The sequence below is a fragment of the Seriola lalandi genome, unplaced genomic scaffold (genome assembly GCF_002814215.2).
Source record: "Seriola lalandi dorsalis isolate HSWRI2012SDOR001 ecotype SW California unplaced genomic scaffold, Sedor1 jcf7180002054981, whole genome shotgun sequence".
Lineage (NCBI taxonomy): Eukaryota > Metazoa > Chordata > Actinopteri > Carangiformes > Carangidae > Seriola > Seriola lalandi.
The window spans coordinates 2,161,320-2,182,343 of NW_019525661.1; the positions used below are offsets into that span (position 1 = coordinate 2,161,320).

At 39.9% G+C, this 21,024-nt stretch overlaps 1 protein-coding gene and 1 long non-coding RNA gene across 2 annotated transcripts in view; one reads left to right on the forward strand and one right to left on the reverse strand.

The window, feature by feature from the left end:
- The window catches only part of tox (thymocyte selection-associated high mobility group box), a 60,957-nt gene extending 47,284 nt beyond the window's left edge, over positions 1-13,673 (reverse strand). The window contains exon 1 of the mRNA XM_023398265.2: positions 13,057-13,673. Coding sequence (XP_023254033.1) covers positions 13,057-13,161 — 105 coding nt within the window. The 5' untranslated portion in view covers positions 13,162-13,673. The remainder of the gene's footprint in view (positions 1-13,056) is intronic.
- LOC147817101 (uncharacterized) lies at positions 11,399-17,794 on the forward strand. Its single transcript, XR_015436643.1, has 4 exons — positions 11,399-11,552; positions 16,798-17,046; positions 17,135-17,209; positions 17,508-17,794. It is a non-coding gene; the product is annotated as an uncharacterized LOC147817101 (long non-coding RNA).
- The last annotated feature ends 3,230 nt before the right edge of the window (positions 17,795-21,024 follow it).

Sequence of the window (21,024 nt, forward strand, 5' to 3'; positions counted from 1 at the left end):
GGGAGATGGGTAATATTGAACCCAACATTCCTGTTTTTGTTCATCCATGAAACAAGTAATTAAAATGTGTTCTGTTCTACTTACAAATAAAACTGTTGAAATATCTGTTGAAAACATTTTGTATGGATGTTTTCTTATGACTTCTGTTTATATTTATGCTTGGATATAATATATTCCTAGTTAGTTCCCCTAAATTCCCATTAATTCCCATAATTCCCATGGAAAGTTTCCAATATGTAATATTTCCAAAATTCCCAAGCTTAACTTCCCACGGAAAATTACCGGAAATTTTCCCCCCCTTTGCAACCCTAGTTCACATTCATAGTTCCCAATTCTGACGTTCACAGTCCCAAAAAATGATCTAGTTCATATTTATTTCTTCTGTATTTTTTTTATGAGCTACTGTTCTTTTTCAGAAGAACCTCCTCCTGCCTGTCCATCCCCAGCCCCCAGTCATTGCCACACTACTGCAGACTACTATAGAATCACGGCAGAGATTACTTTAAAAATCCAAGAAAACGGGCAGAAAAGACCCCACAAACAATGAGCTCCCTCCTTAAATGTCTGGGGTGGTTAAGATTGAGAGACAGAGTCTTGTCACCTGGTGGCCAGCCTTCTCCCAAGGGTCTGGAGCACAATCACTACAGGGACAGTATGTATGTGATGTCATATCACAAAATAAAAAGTATGCTTTATAAACTCGACTTATTAACCGACTTCTGTTTCTGTTTTCTCTTTTCACTGTACCACTTTCAGACATCAGACCCATGTATGATGCAATTCTATGCAGGTCTACGCAGTACCAAACCATTTGAATTACATCAAATGGTTTACCATAAAAGTTTCAGTTTCACCTCTCTGTCTGTCTATCTACATTCTCTCTCTTTTTTGTTCCTCTCTCTCTCTCTCTCTATGTCTCTATGTCTGTAGGTCGGTTAATTAAATGAATACATTAGCATCATTTAATTAATTTCGTTCTGACCCATTTGGATATAAGGTCAATGCATATTTCAGTGTATACTGCATGAAATAAGATTTGCTCATGCTTTTTTGTTGCAATCTGTTCAACACAATATTGAACATGAAGGGTGTACATGAGACCAACAGTATATCCATACATTAGAATGTAATGCTGACTAAACAGAGCTCTTCTGACAAGAGAAACAACCAGATAAAAAACATCATTCATCAGCTGTCTATTGCAGTTCTACACTTTTTTTTTCTTCAGATTACATCATAACCCCTTCTACATTACCCTTTAAGGGCCAGTACATTCAAGTGCTTGCTAAATGGTCCAACCCTTTCTCCAAGAAATGTTGTTGATATACAACTAAGTTGGAAAAGCATATATGTTTTGTAGGAAATGTCACTGTGATCGGATTACGTTTCCAATGAACACAATAAGGATATGTTGTATTAATGTATCTGGCCAGTCACAAATATGACACTGAATGTAACAATAAAAAGGTTAAGCACTTGGTTAACGTTAGTGAAAGATCATGGTCTGGTTTAATAAAGAAAAGGTTCACAGTGACACAACACATTTAAACAAAATCACCATCTTTCCCCAACCCCCAAAGTCAAAGAATCATATTTAAAAAGATGGGAGAATCCTAATCCAGACCAGCATGTTTGGTATTTTTACTTGATTAATATTTATCGGTTATTTATCCGGATCAAAATTATTGACCGATCAATTATTCCATTAACTGTTATAGCAATATTAAAATTAAAGGTATTGAATGCTGGCACTGGTATTGCTCGATTCAATCTAAAACAGTAATGTCAGCTGCTGTTACCATTACTGACCAAACTCTAAACCCCCACTAGGAAAACAAAAGATTTGAATCCATAAAACATATTTAGTAACAATGGTGTCCTGGGTGCATAATCATACACAAACTTGGTTGACAAACACACACACACAAGAATGTTTGAACAGGTGGGTAGAAGTAAAGCACCATCTCATGTACACATACACACAACCTCGCACACTCAATTACACACAGGTGCACAGGTGGACAGACAGGTGTAACTACCCTGTCCATTCACCAGCTGTTGGGTTTTATGCAAATAAGGTGTAGGTTTACCGAGTCAACAGAAAGCCAAAACAGACATACACACACACACACACACACACACACACACACACACACACACACACACACACACACACACAGTTCACTGACTTATAGAATTAATAGCTCATTTGAAATGCTTTACATGGAACAGTCCCACACATGACAAAATAACAGCAGTAACTGGATGGATAGTGATTTCACTCATACCTATTATCCATCAAGTGCTTGTGTTTAACTGCCATTTGCCAATATGGAACTCACCTGCAACGGACCAATTTAGGTGGGACCTGGGCATGTATTCTTCAAACTCCTGAAAATAACAATTTGGAGTTACGTGAATGGTAAAAGTTAAAAATCAATCACTATCACTTTGATTCACAAACCATTTATCAAATTATTTTGAATTAAAAACACTCCATCCAACCCCCCATTCTTAAAGACAAGCTGGAAGGGATGGGGGTGGATCCCTGCTTCATGTCTTGGATCGTGGATTAGCTGACAAGACGACCACAGTACGTCAGGCTGGGTAACTGTGTCTCAGGGACAGTGATGAGCAGCACTGGGGCTCCACAGGGGACTGTTCTGGCTCCATTCCTGTTCACCCTGTATACGGCAGACTTTGAATACAACTCTGAGTCCTGCCACATCCAGAAATACTCAGATGACACAGCTATTCATTTACTCATGTGGCAAACGCTTTTATCCAAAGCGACTTGTGACCAACATCACTAAAGCTTCATTGCAGTAGGAGACCTTGGTGTAAGAAGTACTAAATCAGTTCAATATGGTGAAGTGCAAAGATATCAGATAAAGAGGTGCACAAAAGAGTATAGTACGAGCTAGTTAGGGATGGTAGGGAGTTAGATGATTCTTCAAGAAATTCTTGAAGATATAGAGAGACATTCCTGCTCTGATAGCATTATTAGCTTGTTGCACCATCAGACAGAGGGGATGGTGTTGACCGACCACACTCCTTGGAGGAACACAGTGGCTGAGAAGGAACATAAGGCTGAATGATTGAGTTCAAGTAGATGGAGCAGGCCCACTCTGAAGGCACTATTAGTTACTGAATCTGATTCGGGTGGCCGTGGGTAGCCAGTTGAGGTCAATGATTCATCAATGCTCTCATTCAATTCACAAATATATTTCTAATGAAAAATTCTCAATTCACACACAAATTCTGATATACAAGTTATAAATTGGGGGCACATACAGATTTACAAATACAAATCACTCTGAATTTATTTGTGGATTGTGTTTTACAAGACATGAGTCGTTTGACATTTAACATGTCACAGGCTCTCTGCATTTGTGAATTTTGTGTGAAACAGCAAAGCAGTCTCAAAGGGAACCACATGAATAAGTAGAGAATCACAGACAAGGTTACATTAAAAATGCTATGTTGACATACAAATGACGATATATGAGTCGTAAATTAAGAGGCACAGACACACATTTACAGATACAAATCACTCTGCATTCATTTGTACATTGTGTTTTATGAGTTGCAGAGCTTGACATTTGTTTGTGAATAGTTTTGGGTGTATGGTGTTTTAACACCATATGCTTCCTCTCTTGGGCTCTGTTCAGACTTGGCTTTAATATGTGTCTCAGCTGATCTGATCTCAAGTGGACAGCTCAAAGTCAGTTCATACCTGGTATTAAAATGCATCTCAACATGGGTCTTGTGTTCAGATCTACCAGTCAACCATCTCTGTCCAGCTCCTTAACTGAAATAATCTCCATCCATACCTGAAACACCTGAAAACACATAGTACATGACCATTTATGTACACTGGGCATGTGCATACCGGTGTTAACAGGAGGCAGATTGTCCAGTCAGCAGTCTCTGAACTGCAGTCAGTTGCTTGGTTGCAGAAAATACTATGAATGAGAAACAGCAAAGGCAAAAGACCAGAGATTCCTTAGTATTATAAAATGCAGAATTTAACTTCACAAAGAACTGCTAGAAAACACAAGGCCAGCAGCGCTTGTAATCTGTTATCCATGTTGAATTCAACACTGGTAGACAAGGCTGATGCTGTTTGTTTTCTTCCAGAAAAGCGTCATGTGATAGGAGCAAATCGGCTGAACGTCAGCCAATTTCCTCTTTAAATTGGAAGGATCATGCAGACTTCCCCAAGTGTTTGTTTCAGCTTCCTCCTGAACCAAAACATATGTTACAGATGCAAACATGATGTATACACCACTACAATGACATTAACAAATTCTATTCTTACTGATGAAAACTTGTTGATGCCCACTTAATGTTAATGACAGAGAGAGAGAGAGAGAGATTCACATTATGTCTGTCATTGTGAAAATAATATAAACAAAGACCCAGGGCTAAATAAAGACCACAGTATGGATAAGCTCCGATGTTAGCGGTTCTCCTTTTTGTACATGAAAAATTAAGAAAATAGATTTCCTGTTTATTATGGCGACATAAAAGTTCTCCCGCACATTTTATCTCACCAATTTCATTTCTGATTGAGACATTTGTCTATGAATGATGCATTTCCCTGTTCCCCACCCAGAGGAGAGGCCTGTCTCTCTCTCTCTCTCTGAGCTTGTGTGTGTGTGAGGGGCGGGGACAGCTATGTGTCATACGCTGGAGCACTGTGCAGCACACACACACAGACCCTACTCTTAGTGTCTATGGCAGAGAGAGTTAAATGTTTGGAAGTGTGGGGAAGTCTTTTGCTCATAAGAGTGGAAACACGAGTCATCTCTGGAAACATCCAGTCAAAGTCTGTCACATACAGACTAAGAAATGTACGGTTTTTGGCAGACTATTTCACAGTTCATCCATCGTTGCATCAGTTGTGTTTTGTATGCTGCAGCCCAGAGCTCACACACAGAGTTCAACTACTCAGGATCAACTGATATGGTTTTTTCAGGGCCGATTTGGCCCCCCGACTGATTTGGGGGAATCAGTTATACCAGTGATCATAAATGCACACCTCCAAATAAACAGATGGATTTAATCAGGCTGAAACAAGCAATTTTAAAGTTTGTTGGATTCGAAGCCCCTGCTTTGTAGCATATGAGAGCAGTTAAAATCCAAGACTGACAATTCCCACTGTTTATACTGAACAGAAGGAGCAGATAAATCACAGGTTAGCAGCAAACATTTTTAAAGTCAAAGATAGTTTATGATGGCAGAAGGAAAAAGTGTAAACCAACATAAATCCACACTTCAAATGTGACAGATTTATTTCAATCTACCCACAGTAATTAGGACTTTACTACAACATTTATGACTGTATGATGAGGAACAAAAGCTGACTGTAACAACTCTCAGGAACCGATCCAATCTCTTCCACCACAAGTTAATTGATCTAAGCCATTCTAACTAATAAAGCGCACACACATACACACAAAACAATGCAGCAATGATTGCATTATGTGATATTATTGCAATATGCTTGCTTTGGAAACAAAATTCTGATAATTAGTCTCTTCTGGCAGTGTTCTATTTCCATCCATCTGTTCCATTTGGCATCCCTCCACCAACCACGAGTCCCTCGTCGCTCCGTCCCCATGATTCAACCAACTGAAACACCTTCAGCCACATCGCTGCACAAGCAACAGTGCTATAAAACACCCAAACATCAGGGACTATCAGGGGTGGATGGGGGCTGAGATTAGTCTGGCAGGATGTTCTGTAGCAGGAATGACAGCCAACAAGGACAGACGGACACACAGATTGATTGGTTGTATTCTGAAAGATAATTAGATGTGATGCCGACACTTTGGGTTGTTAGAAAACAGTACGAGGAGACAATAGCAGTATGTGTTACTGAAAAAAAAAAAACACTGGAAAGGGGCCAAAGGATATGATAATAAGATTACTAGACGTGCTGTATATCTTTTTAAATAGCTGTGACTGAATAACCAAAATACGTCTGAAAACCAATTCTTATTAACTTCTGTAATTCTGACCCAAGTCTGTGAGGGTTGTTATTTTGGCTGACACAACCTGAAGCAATGGAGCTGCATATATTCTTCAGTTATTTATTATATTATGTCACAAAGTACATGGCAATTATAATATACGCAGTGGAGCACCTTATATACACACCGCCACAAATAGAATCTAATTCTGTTGGAAACACTGAGTGATCACAATAGGTTAACTCAGCCAACTCATGTGGAGCAGATTTAATATTACAAGAACATAAGAGTATGTACCTCGCACATAAACACAAAGCCCAGCACAGAGGAAAGTAGGGTGTGACGATAATAAAATGTGCCCCAAGGTGATTAAGAATCACAGCCTATTGGTGAATTCTGGGGTGGATGTGGGGTTTATGAAATGCTCTCTGCCCAGTAGCAGTGGTTGCAGCAGTTTCCTGTGTAGCAGCAGCACAGCAGAGCAAAAGAATGAGAAGAGGCGTCAATAGAACATCTTCCTGTAAAGGTTGTGTTGGCTAAATGTTGCAGTGAGTACATCATGCATGGGTATAGTAGGCATACATTTGTCCTCTGGAACTTGCTTCTGCATTTAGCCAATTGTTCTTCATAGTTTAAAAACAGACAGAATGGACAGACAGACAGACAGACAGACATACTTTATTTATCCCCTAAGCCAAAAAAGCGAGTGTGTCCCGTTTTGCTCGCCTCTCTCTCTCTCTATAACCTGAGTTATGACCGTTAGATGACAAATACATTTTATGGCTATGTTAAAACAAAATCATCCTCACAAATAATGCATCTCTCTCCTCGACTGAGAAACCAAACACAATGACATGTTCTGTCGGTCTGTTGATCTCCTTCGCTCTTAAATCACAAGCACGGCACCTGCAAGCATGGTTATATGCGATTATATACGTTAAACTGTGGCAGGGCAAATTAAATTTAATATTAATTTAATACTACAAACAATAAGGTACTACATTAATGGAAAAACAAATCAAATTCATCTTGACATTTGCAAAGGCATGAGCAATTAGCGATTGTTCTAATGATTGTTGATCACCGATATCATCGTCCATCAGCACAACCCTAGTGAGCGGCCATTAAGCTACTTCCTAGTTACAAATGAAAGCGATGTTTGAGGTCAACGAATGACAGGTGGATCTTTGCCTGCAGAGTTTGCATGTCACCTTAAATGGGGTCATCATTCAGCCTCTCAAAAATAATCCCACAATTCCTGCCTGACACAGGTTGTTTCGATATTTGACGAGATTTGATTTAAGTAGTAAAAATAAAGACATTGCTGTTCATTGTATTACGTTCTTAAGTCCAGCTAATTGTCTTATTGGTAAATATGCTCAGTTAGGTGAACCCCTGATGCTCTGCGTTGCCAGTTCCCTTTGAGTTTGACTATTAGGAGGCAGCCCTAGTATGTAAGCATCCAAAGACTGTCTCAAAAAATGTACATGAATTTGTGACAAGCCACACTTTTGTTTTTATCTGTAATTTTGGAGGCTCAGATCCCACCTAATAGGAATCCCACTACAATAAGCCTTTTTTCACAGCAGACATGTTGACTTGTTGTAGTAGGAAAAGTGTAGGTGTGTTACTATCTCTGCTTCTCTACATTTTTTAAATCTAATCCAGTCCCCTGTGCAATTTCATTGTTGCTCTCCTTCACTCTGTTCTCTTGTTCTTTGCTAAGGCCAACTTCCCTCTTCCCTTTTCTCTCTTCCTCCCCTTCCCTCTATTTGCTTTAGAAATACCTCACCCAGCTTTCACAATCATCATGTTTACATTAGGCCCTCTCTCCCTCTCCCTGTCCCTCTTGCACCCAACCCCTCCTCTCTTGTACTCCTCTATTTAATATTCCATGTTACAACTTATTCTCTTCTATTTGAAAATAATTACTCATATTCATGTCTGTGGATGCTCATGGGCAAAGTTACCCCATCAGAGCTCAGCATGGCTCATTCACCTCTGTACATCCATCCGGCCCTTCATGTCACTAAACTGTGCACAAGTATGACAAACAGAGACACTGAGGCAGCTGCCGGCCACAGAAACACCAAGTCTGACACTTTGATTATGACAAGGTGCTTTGTTAACAATTGTAGTAAAAAAAGAAAAGACACACAGAAAGAGAAAAACTGTGTTGCAGTTCATGCATCATTGTAGCAATAAAAATATGCACAGCCATCTGTTATTTAGGGCACAATCCAGCTGATGTCAAATCCTGTTATAAATAACACAAAGGTTGAAGTGGGACATTTTAAGATTCCATAAATCTTAAAAGATCACAGAGTGATCTATTGGGTCAAAAAAGATTTACTGAAACGAATATATACCATATATGGGCATGTGTCCATATAGTGTTTTTCTTTGGCAGAAAAGCACTGGTAGAATGCTGGGAAGCACAGCATTTCAAAAACAGCTGGATTTCATTTCCATGACAACAATATATTGACAACATATCACCGCCATTGTATAATACACTTTGCGTTTTATTACTATTTGTTCGATATTGCTTTCCACCATGAAAACAGAAACAGACTGACATTAGCTAGGTAGCTAACTTAACGCTACTTTAACAGAGGGTTGACTACACAACTAACATCAAGCTTAAAATGCGTATGGTGATAAAAGCATGATATTCACCAGCAACATTCAGTCTCCAGCTAATCTGCTGCTACAAATAGGCTTTTCTGTCTTTGTTGTGATAGTTTCTGTCTGACATATCAAACAGCCAAAACAAGCTTCTCCTTTACTTTCTTGGTTATCAGGGGGACGAGTCCCAACTAATCTGATTGGTTGCCTGAAAAGGCGCTACAGTGACATCACAAACACCTTTCTTTAAGAGACTTTCATCTCTAATCACTTGGAGTAGCAACCCAAAAAAGGCGGGGTGCTCTGAAAAAAACACTGGGTGCAGGATTTTTACTCCAGGCAGCCACATGCAGCTGCGTACGGTCTCTCCTCATTAGGAATAATTGAAAAAAAATGCTGGAACAAAATGCTATATGAACAGCCTGTTTTAAATAACCAACTGCCACAATAGAGCAGTGACATTTTTTGCCACCAATACCAATAACGATCATCTATAAGTGAGATCAGCTGATCTACAGCTGACACCAACAATTTTTGGCATTGCATTGCAGATGGCATACGTTATATCAGTCTCAAACACTTTGTAATAGTTCCACACGGTTGATATGTTGTCTTGTTTTGGTAGCCTGTCGCACGCCGACTCATTGAACAAGATGGGAGGTGGGACTACACTACACAGAACACAGTGCTTCTCTCAGCCGCAGACACCAGAACATTAACCACAGGTCATCTGTTTTATGTGGATGAGAGACTAAAAGCATTAATCCCAATCTTCTGATCACGTATTTTTAATGAAAATCAGTTGATCATGATCGGCGGGCGCTCAATCGGGGCATCCTTAGCAAAAACTGAAGGAATCAGAATACTTAGACACTGTAATTTCTCCACACACACCCTTGCTGTTCCCCAACACAGTAATATGATCTCTTCTATCAGGCCGAAAGAGCTGTGAATAAAAAGACACAGACAGAGAAATGTAGCACAAACCTTAGTGGCCCCGGCCCCACCCCCACTGCACTATGCCTCTTTATTTCTGTCTCTCTCTCTCTCTCTCATCTACATCATCCCTACCCCCAACAACCCTCCTACTACCTCTCACCAGTCCCTACCCCCAACCACACAGCTCTCTATCTACATCCCATGCCTCTCTTTCTGAAACAAATATGCTCACTGAGAACACAGTGCTTTGCTGTGTACAGAACATGTTAGATTCTGAGATTAAGAAGCAGGTTGTATACAGTACAGTTAGTTCACCCATTTACCATGTACACAGGACGTAGTACATAACTATAATATATCTGATGAAGACATTAATGTGATATTCCATTCATGCTCAGTCAGCATGTACTGTGGTCAGATGTCAGACAGCTTCAGAACTTATAAGTAATGACTTCCTGTGTCCCAATTCCAAACTATACTACCTGTACACAGTAATCACTATATAATAACTGTCTAACTAAGTCTGTTTTTGGAAATAATATACACAAAATCAACATTTGTGCACTGTCACATTTTTATCAAACTGTATCTCTGGACTGACACTGCCAATTAAATGTTCCTACTAGTTTTGCTGTAGTATTTCTGTTTCCTTTGAACCCTGCATTGTTGAACATAGAGTTTTAGACTTTTCTTTATTCAGCAGTGACACCTCAAGGAGGTATACAGACAAAACAATACTTTTCAACAACAGGAAGCTGAAAACAATCAACGTACCCAAAACCTGCTTAAAACTAGAACGTAGCTGGACAATGCAAAAGTCCATACAGTGTTGGCCATTAGGAAGACACCTGCTAGCTGAGGGTTTGAACCCCGGGTATTTGGGTAAAGTTATTTGTAACCACAACAACACGCTGTTGCTGGGAAGTTAAACATATGAAAACCAGCCTGTCAGTGGTTCTGTGAAGAAACCATTGTTGTGTGAGCAGGCAGTAGGGCTGGGCGATACGACAAAAAATGTTATCATGATAAAAATATTCCTATCAGTTGATATCAATAATTATTGATCATTTTTAATGACCTATATTTAATAAAGACCAGGTGAAAAGTAGTATGCTACTGTGTGAGTTATGTCCTTGTACCGTTTGGATGTTTTGTCATATGGTGTTGGTGCTGCACCTGAAGCCTGTTTGCTCGCGAGATCTCATCGTCTAGTGAGAGGAGTGGAAGGAGGGGGAGAGCCAAATGGCTGAATGCCTGCTGCCAACGGAGGCTCGTATACAACACAAAACCACCGTCACAAAACCACTGTCACCATGTAAACTATTGATAAAATATCGATAAAGCGCATCAAAATATCGATATTGTATCACGTCATGAAAAATCGCAATATTTTAGTGTATTGATCTTTTCTTACACCCCTATAAATGATTAGCTGTTTGCATGTCACTTGTAGCACATTCCTTTACCAGGGGATATGATAGGCTGTTTATGAGCCAGGGAGGGAGCAAGCTTGGTGTTTGTGCACCAGAGAAACTATCGGACGTTCTAGTGAACAATCTTCTTTTTGCTATTGATGAAGCGTCTGTCACTGGTACATATCCCTATCATCTTATCGCCATGGTCTAGGGAAGACTCAGACAACCAACCTAACCAAACAACCTAACCAGTGCTATTGGTATATTTTCAAACTAGATGTGGGATGAGACAATACAATTTATATCAATTTATTCTGATGCTGCATTACATCACTTGTTTCTTCCGTAAAGCTGTGCCAGCCACTCTCAAACTCTCTGTGCAACCCTGCCCCCACTCCTCGTCTGTTCACAAGTTCTACTAAAACATGGCGGGAGACACAGCACCGGTCTATGATGCCGAAAAAGAACCAGCATGTCCTGCAGTAACTGAGTGGGTAACACGCCGTGCCACAGACCACCACAAGTAAATTCTCAACCTGTGGGAAACACTGAAGACCTGGTTTGTAAAAAGGAAAACATCTATTTGGAGATGGTTCGTATTTAAAAGATCAGATAAGCAGTCTTGTTACTGGCAGAGTTTTGTGTTTTGTGTTCAAAAGAGAAGCAAAGAGATAAAGGGCTAAAACTGGCTGACACTAGGCTGAATGCAAATATGATTCACAAGAGTTTTCAACTACATCTTCATTTTCACAAGGTTTTGGCCTAGTCTTGTTTTTCAGTGAAATTCAAGTTTAAGAACTTCCAACTAAAATCATGGCTCATATAATCACAATATCTGTCAAAATAATTGCAATATCACTCTACGTCCTACGTTTGGGTGGAAACACAGTAATACATGGTCCCTGGGTGTTTGAAAATGGCAATATTGTCCATTTCAATACTGTCATGGAAAAATTCTGCTCTGCAGAGTGGCATATATAAGCCCTGATAAACACCTTTAAAGTCTTTGTCCTGCACAATTGTCTGTGTGGTCCTGTGACAGCTTCCCTCAGAAGGGAGAGTGCTCTGTGCGCCTAAATGACAGACTGTGTGTGTGAGCTGTATATATTGTTCAGTCACTTATTTGTCACAAAGTAAGAATGCCGATCAACTACCACCACAAATACAACCAGATTGTGTGGGAAAAACTGTGAAGATATCTATAACCTACTGTGTCTGAACTGAGACAGAAGTGCATGACTGCAGCTCGCCACAATTTGACAGCAAAAAATGTTTAATTGAGGTTAGTTAGGTGTATTTTGATATTATTTTAAAGTGAAAATAATACATTTTGAAAAAAATGTGACATGGGAATAATGTATATGTTCAGTTTTACTGAACTATGGTATAAGAGAGGTTAATAATCTTATACTACATTCACTCATCTGCTGCACTTAAATAATTAAGCAATTCATCACTATTAATAAATAGATAGATAGATAGATAGATAGATAGATAGATAGATAGATAGATAGATAGATATGGAAGAAGTTTCTTACAGCAAGACACTCTGTAGTGAATCTGACCCTGATCTTGCTCTCAACGGAGAAAGACATCAGAGCTTCTCAGACAACAATTAACTATCACAAAACAGAAACAATTCCAGTAAAGTTCAAATATTTTGAGCATTCGAACACAGTTGTGCATGTTCTTCTCCACTTCTTGTACTTATAATGTGGAGCATATTTAAACGTAACTACCTTTTAGTTACCAGCAGTAACCAGTAGTTTTAGTTAAAGGTGTTTTTAAATCATGGACAACAAACTCAGAATTAAATTACAACCTGTATATTATTTAGTAAGTGGATATGATCAAAAGAAATGAGGAACAGCTACTGAGGGGATATGGTTACCTTCAGTTAATTAACTTAATTTCATTTTCAAATTCAGTATATTAGCTGTAGCCTACTAAAGCAATTAAATGGCACTTAATTGGCAGGGCAATAAAGATGAATACACAGTGAGATGCGATTGTTCAGGTAACACAAAGGTGACTTTCATGTCTAGACAATGGGAAACAGACGTAGCTTGTGTAGGTTTCTTTCTTTCCTTCCTTACCTTGTTGGGCCCAAAGGCCGGATCAGGGTAGGAGGGCTGCCCTAACCTGGTGTGGTTTGACACGGCCAGAGGCTGAGGAGGAGGTGGGTAAACTGTTACATCCATGGCTGAAAATACATCCACTTTTCCTATCGTCCGAGTTTCTGTCTTCTCTGCCCTCTGTGTATGTTGGAAACAACTAAAATAACCCGCTTTCGTCTTTACAAAGTTGTGAGATTTAGTGAGTCCCTGAGCGGAGAAACAACTACGATCCAATAAAACAAGCTTTTTTAGGAAAACAGATACAGGTTTGAAGCATATAAGTCGGTGAAGTGAGCATAAACCCGGTGTAAAGAATCAGTGAAGTTTAGGTCGATGCTCTTCTCTCCACATCTGCTTTCATGCTCCAGTGGTCGCTGCTCTGAGTAGCAAACTTCCCGGTAAAAGCACTTCTTTGATACCTGACGTTAAAAGACAACGGTGCACTTTAAATATCATCGGTTTCCCTGTTAACGTTGTCTTTATCCAGTAGCGGTCCGTTGTTGTACCCTATCTGTCTGTGGCTGGAACCCTGTGATAAATGATCCTCCACTGTTGCTGCTGCTGCCGCGCGTGTGCTCGGCGCTGCGGTTCCTCTAGACCACGCATACAAAGAGCTCCGTCATCAAGCCCGCAACAGTTAATAACGAACCCGGAACTACATCTTCTCACAAAATAAAAGCTCAGATTCTGTCAAGCTTGTAAAGAATAAATCAGACACAACTTATCCAAACCTTTATGTAATAAATACATTACATAGCAGTGTATTGTTTAAAAGATTATTGTTGCAGGAAGCCGTACTGTATTTTGACAGTAGTCCATTTATTTCTACCTTGACAAGGATCCGGAGGGGCTTATCGGCAGAATGTGCTCTATCTAGAGATCCAGTCAGGTGTGTCTGTAGCCTACATGAACGTGGTTTGTGCGTTTCACTTACATACTCGTTCAAATGTATAACCTTTCACACTTTTCTTTCTTTATATTTGATTGTTATTATCTATTGTTCAGAAAGCATTTTCCTGTACAGTGTTTTGTGTATTAACGTTTGTGTTTATTTGTTAAATTTGAATCTGAATAAGTTGTCAATTTTGGCTATCTTGTACAATATGATTTTTTTTTTCTTTGTCAGAGATGAACCTATGTTTTATATGAATCATCAAAAGTCAACATTCAACAGTAGTATAAAAACAAAGATAGTAATTTTATTTTTTTAAGTTCATTATTGATGCCAGCTGCACTTTAGTGAGCACAACCTGCTCACTAAACCCCAAGTCCACAGTGTGTCTTTGGTCATTTGAACTTGCTGGTAGTAAAATACAATATCAACCAAAGTGGGTCTGCATTTGGACTGTGTTTTTATACATGTGTGTGATTTGTCCTCTTTTTATCCGAAACTTGTCCGAGCGTGGAACCTTTTTAAGAGAGTGGATTCTATAGCTTCGTGTTTTGGTCCATGGTCCATCTGGTCCATGGTCCATTAGTGAAATGTGAAAACTACTGCCAGTGCAGATAGAGTGTGTTACTATGAACAAGAGACAACTGAGCAGGAGACAGGACACTTTGTGGAGGGAGAGGCTGAATGTGGATGATAATTGTAAAGTAGTGTGGATGGCTCTTTATAAAGCAGCATTAAATAAAAGGGCATGCGATCTGCAGTGGAAAGTTCTGCTGCAGGGACACTTACTGTCAAGTTTTCAGAGTGTCAAAGACTCAACTGTTAAAAAAAGTTGTTCATGGTTTTCAGTGAAAAATGGCCTGGCATTGCTTTTATTTTTAGTGCTTGGTAAAGAAAAAGAAAATGTGAAAAAGTGGCAGTTGTTGAACTTTCTTCCAGGCGAGGAGCTGCTCCCCATATTTGTGTCTCTGGTAAAGGCTAGAGTTAGAGTGGACTTCAGGACTTCAAGTTTCACTCTGATGAACAATGTTGATGAGTTTATTTATCAATGGAGTTTCACTTGAGCCAAATTTTCTGTGTTGTTGAAACAGAACTTTAATGATCTGGTACCTACATCCTGTGAGTTTTTTCCTGTTTACTGATAAATATGTGTTCAAGTTCAAAAATCAAGTCTGTCTCTCATAGTCTCTCTTTCTCCCTTGCTCTCTCTCCCTCTCAATGCAATTCGATTCAATATGTGTAAGTGACTACAGCTGTCATGTGTTGTAGTGCTGATGTTCTCAGTGTCTGATCCCTCATGGTGGTCAGACAGTCTGCAGCTGTGCACTGTGTTTACAGCTAAATAACATTGAAGTTTATGTTGTGTTTTTGTGGTACATGTCCAGTAGTTAATGTACTTGTCTTTTTGTTGAGTTTGGTTAGTCCAGATAGTGTGAGGTGTGAGTGCTGAGGCCTGGGGCCAGTTGCACAAAACAAGTTTTCGTTAGTAATAATGTGTAAGATCGTGCTACTTGCTCCACCTCCATACGGGGCAGCATTTCACCACTTCACCCCTGTCCAGTTAATCATGTTGTTGTTTTCCCCATGTTCCTTATAATGTATTATTTATATGTGCATTTATTGTTGATAATTAAAATTGTTGATAGCACTGAAACAAATTATGCGTACTTGTAATACAAACAGTAAGTTTTTATATACCTATAAAAATATGAAGGCAAGGGGATACTGCATGACACATGGGTGTCAGGCTACAGCTGCATGAGGAAGGGATGATGGCATCATCACTAAGGCAGAATTAGAAAATAAGGTTTATTGCCAAGTAGGTTTTTACTTACAATATGGTGTTTGGTGCAGTATACAATAAATATATTATCAGGAAATAACAATAAAAAGTCAAAAAGATAAATATAAATATACATACATACACATATTAAAAAAAATAAAACTGAAAAAACTATGTGCAAAAGTATTGACAAAACTCCTGCTGAGCAACAGATCACAGTATAGACAATATCTGTTATGTGCAGGGATAATACTCTGAGGTGTTACTGTAATGTGGTTGTTGATGATTGATGAGGCCAGACGCAAAAGAAAAGGCTGGTGCTGGTCCATCACTGGGGATGACCAGACTAGAATTCTGGTCCCAATACAGACAAACATGTGATAGGACAATTAGTTTAGATCATACAAGTTCTTTATATTCAAACATATTAGGTCTGTTGTGTGTGTATAATAAATAATGAGGATAGATATGAATATGCTAAAATAAATACAGTATTATGCAGTGGATCCTGAACCCACTGGTTCTGGATCAAACAGTCTCTTTGTCTTGCTTGTTAAAGAAAAGATACTGACGCATCGAGCTGGACAACAGCCGCAGGAACAGACTATATACTACTACATCACTAAAACGTCTGTTGACATCATCAATCATACATTTATGCCACTTCAAGTGTTCGTCGGTATAGTTTGTCATTTGCACTAATGATACGTTTCGCTACAGACCAACATTATATGTTACTCACCAGTCTAAAAGAAAAGATGCAGCTTGGCAGCAAACCACAGCTCTTTACTCACCCGGAGCTGTCTCCAGCAGGGGAAAAACACACCTGGATTCACCTGTAAGTACGTAACTTAAGTTTTAAGTTGAGGGAGCAAGTTGTTGCACAGAAAAAGTTAGGGCATTTGCAGCAGTGACAGTTTTACAGTGGTGTTTTACAATCCATGGAGATGGTTGATTTGCTGCATAAAGCACTTGTGATACCTGTTATCACTTGTGGAACATTAAAGAAGTGCACCACTATCTCATCCTCATGTTGTTTTGACAGGAAATCCCCGATGTTGCAGTTAAGATACTGTGAATGACAGCGGGTTGGTTCGTGCTGCTGCCTGGGGACGGGTCACTGTTGTGTAGCACCAGAGGAAATGCGGTGGCAGGAAGGGGAGGAAGTGATTAATTAGACGACATGATCCACCCGTGCTTTCCTGTCACTGCTGGTACTGCTCACCTGTTGTCCGCTGCGGTGTGGCGTGCTGCTCACCTTCTCTTTGTTGAAGATGTCCATGATGTACTCGGAGTAAGTTTGTTGTTTGATGACGCACTGGTTCCATCCTAATTATCTTGTCTTTGCTGTTAATGTTAAGTTTTTACTATTGGGTTGTTAGGAAACAGACGATCCTTTAGAAGATGCGTACCTTGATGTTCCCCTAATATTTTAACCCCCTTGGTTGTGGAACGAGGTATGTAGATTTGAATTGTTGTGATTATTAATCCGGTGGTTGTTTAATTTGAGTGATGTTTCTGAGCGATGGTGCTGCTGTAATTATTCGTGCGAATTTTTAATTATCACCTTTTGTCTAATGAATGTATTTTTCTTTTTTTTTATTAATTTAGTTAATTGCACCTTTATAGTATTTGGTAATTTGTGCTGCGAAGTTTCTTTTGATTGTGATCAACATTGTAAATGTATTAATGAATTTTTGCTTGTGTATTTTGACTAATGTTCCTTATTTTTTCTTTTGTATTTCTTATTTGTAGTTTTCACGGTGCTCGACGTGAATAAAATATACGCACCTGTATGAAACTCTCCGCCTCAGTTACTGGTACCAAGGGCCAGCTACAGTGAAAACTCGACCATCACGTCTGGACCATCTCACATTGTCGTCTGATGTCGGCAGCCGGCACCGCCGCACGCAAACGGGACTAATTGCCCTCTACTGGTGGAAGGTGTTTAACCTTTGGAGGTACAGCCAAATGAGAGACATTGGACTGAAATAGTGGAGGGGCAGCAGGTGGAGCAGTGCACTGCATGTTGCTAAATTGAATGTCAATAAACAAACTTGAAATGTTTAAAGGCATCAAGGGTTTTGAGGTTTATAAAAGGTCTTTTATTATTATTGAATGATACATTTACAATGTTTCTTAAATGAAAAGGTTTAAAGAGTAAAGTGCAATATAACCATTTGTGCTCATAAGCACTTGTTTATTTGTTGACAATTTATGCTGAATTTTAATGTTCAAGAATTTGCAAATGTGTTAATCATTTGGTGAATTAAAGAAATATAAAGATTATAAACCATTTAGAGTAAAACAAGCAACCAAAATGTCACTTAAATCACAAAAGGTGGATAGTGTTAAGGACCAACCACCCAGGCCCAGCTCCCGGGAAAGAGTTTTAACAGAAAAGGGTCAGGAGCTGCGTGCAGAGAAGGCTAAACGACATGAGAAAGCCTTCAGTAAGGCATATAACGATTGGAAACAAACGGCAAGGGACTCCAGAACAAAACTGAAGGCATTTTGTGCACTGGATGACCTTGACAAAATTCAACAAAACATGAAAAGCAAACATGACACACAGTGTGTGAACTTTATGAGCCTATCAGACGCAACTGTACTTCCACCCCAGAAATCACCAGGAAAATGGATGCCTGCGTCACTCTCACGGCTGAGATCTGTGAACTTGTGGATAAAAGAAGAGGAACTATTGAAGAGACATTTAATGATGAACTGGAGAAGGAGAGGGTGAGAATGACACTAAATAAAAAGGATCATGGCTCAATTTTTGGACACACCAATACAGAGACAGTAATGTCAGAGGCACTTTCAACCCACTCCTTGGTCTCCAGCAAACGAGCTGACGCCGAAGCAGAACTCTCAGTAAAATTGGAACAAGCAAAGGCGATACGGAAAATCCAAGCTCAACAAACAAAAGTGCGCAAACTGGAAAGTGAATGGAAATTGAGTGAAGCAAAAATGTTGTCAGAAATAAAGGAAGAGGAGTTGAGGTTAAAACAGCTAGAAGCAGAAAATGAGGTGGAAGTAGCAGCAGCCCGAGCGAGGGCTTATAAAAATTTTGAAAGTGGCATGGAGAATCATGGAGAAAGTGTGTCTGCTGAAATTCACTCTGTTCACCGAAGCATGGAATTCAGAAATGCACTGAACCCAAAGGCTGTTCCATTCCAGCCTCAGACACTTCCAGAAATAACAAGCCAAGACACAGTCAGCCTAGCTCAAGCCATTGCAAGCTCCTTAAGTGTAAGTCGGCTGTTTTCCCCTGAACCGATAACATTTTCCGGTGACCCTTTAAAATTTATCGACTGGAAGATCTCCTTCATGGCCCTCATTGACCAGAAGCCCCTCCCAGCTTGTGAAAAGATGCTCTACCTTAAACACTATCTTACAGGAGAAGCGCGCAAGGCTGTGGAGGGGTTCTTTTACAGGAATTCTGAAGATGCTTATGACAGCGCTTGGGCATTGTTGCAGGAAAGATATGGAAATCCATTTATTGTTCAAAAGGCCTTTCGAGATAGACTTATGAAATGGCCCAAGATCAGTGGAAGTGACCCTCTTGCCCTCAGAGAATTTGCAGACTTCCTGAGAGGCTGTGCTGAGGCTATGCCCCATGTTAAAGGGTTAGCCATTTTAAATGACTGTGAAGAAAATCATAAATTACTTAAGAAATTACCTGACTCGATTGTACGCCAATGGGGCAGAATTGTTGTCGATGAGCTGGATGCATCTGGTGACTACCCAAGCTTTTCACATTTTACACATTTCATACAGAAGGAAGCCCGAATAGCATGCAATCCCATTGCCTCTCCATTTCTGTTGAATCCCAAAGCCATGGATGACAGATTACCTAAAAGAGCTAATGCTCTGAATACAAGTACTCAGTTTAACAATTCTTCTGCTGAGATGCATAGAACAACTTATTTTAGGTCAAAATCATCTTGCCTAGTCTGTAAGGATGAAATGCATGACATAGCTAAGTGCCCCATCTTTGCAGAAATGGAAGACAAAAGGGCGTTCATTCGAGAAAACCGACTTTGTTTTGGCTGCCTGTGGAAAGGACATGTCGCAAAGGATTGCAAAAGGCGGCACACCTGTACTACATGTGGCCGGCGTCATCCAACTTGCCTGCATGAAGAGAGAAACTCACCTGTGGCAGTATTGGAGCAGAATTCCACTTCCTCTGAAGATGGAACAAGTCAGGAAGTCCACAATGTATTGTCCCACGCTGTGACTCAAAACCTCTCTTCCACCTCTAATATTGTTCCAGTACTTTTGTCATCAGTGGAAGAGCCACACAGAGAGGTGCTCACCTATGCTCTACTCGATACGCAGAGTGACTCAACCTTTATTTTGGAAGATTTGCTCAAAGAGCTGAAATTGAATGCGCCATCTGTGCAATTGAAGCTGAGCACAATGACAGCTGTCAATGCTATCGTAGCAAGCAAGATTGCATGTGGCCTTCAAATTAGAGGAATTCATTCTGAAACCTACATTCACCTGCATAAGGCTTACTCTAGAGATTTTATCCCAATCGACAGATCTCATATTCCAACTAATAAGACAGCACTGCAGTGGCCACATTTGAGACATCTGGCTGACAAATTATCACCACTGCAAGACTGTGAAGTGGGACTGTTGATTGGATATGATTGTCCATCAGCGCTTGCACCTCTGGAGGTCATTAGAGGTGATGGAAATGAACCCTTTGCACAAAGAACTGAGCTTGGATGGAGTATAACAGGATCATCTAATCCCCATCTTGACAGACTGGGAAGCCACAGCTTTGTTCACAGAGTTGCAGTGAAGGAAATGCCAGCACCAGTAGCTGCTGACATTCTTAAAATCCTCGAGTCAGATTTTAACGAGAGGGGTTATGAAGATAAGTATGTGTCTCAAGATGATGTTCGCTTTATCCAAATTCTTAGTGACAACATAAAGCAGAGAGAAGATGGACATTATGAGCTCCCTCTTCCCTTCAAGAGTAGCACTCTGCCCTCATTACCAAATAACAAAAAACTGGCCGTTGTTCGCCTGCAACATCTGAAAAGGAAATTGAAGGCCAATAAACAGTATTACGACCACTATAAGGCCTTTATGGAGGAAACTATCAAAAGAGGTGATGCAGAGCCAGCGCCCGCAATATCCAAGGGAGAGACTGTGTGGTATATACCTCACCATGGTGTATACCACCCGCACAAACCAGACAAGCTAAGGGTGGTTTTTGATTGTTCAGCAAAATTCCATGGCGTCTCTTTAAATGATG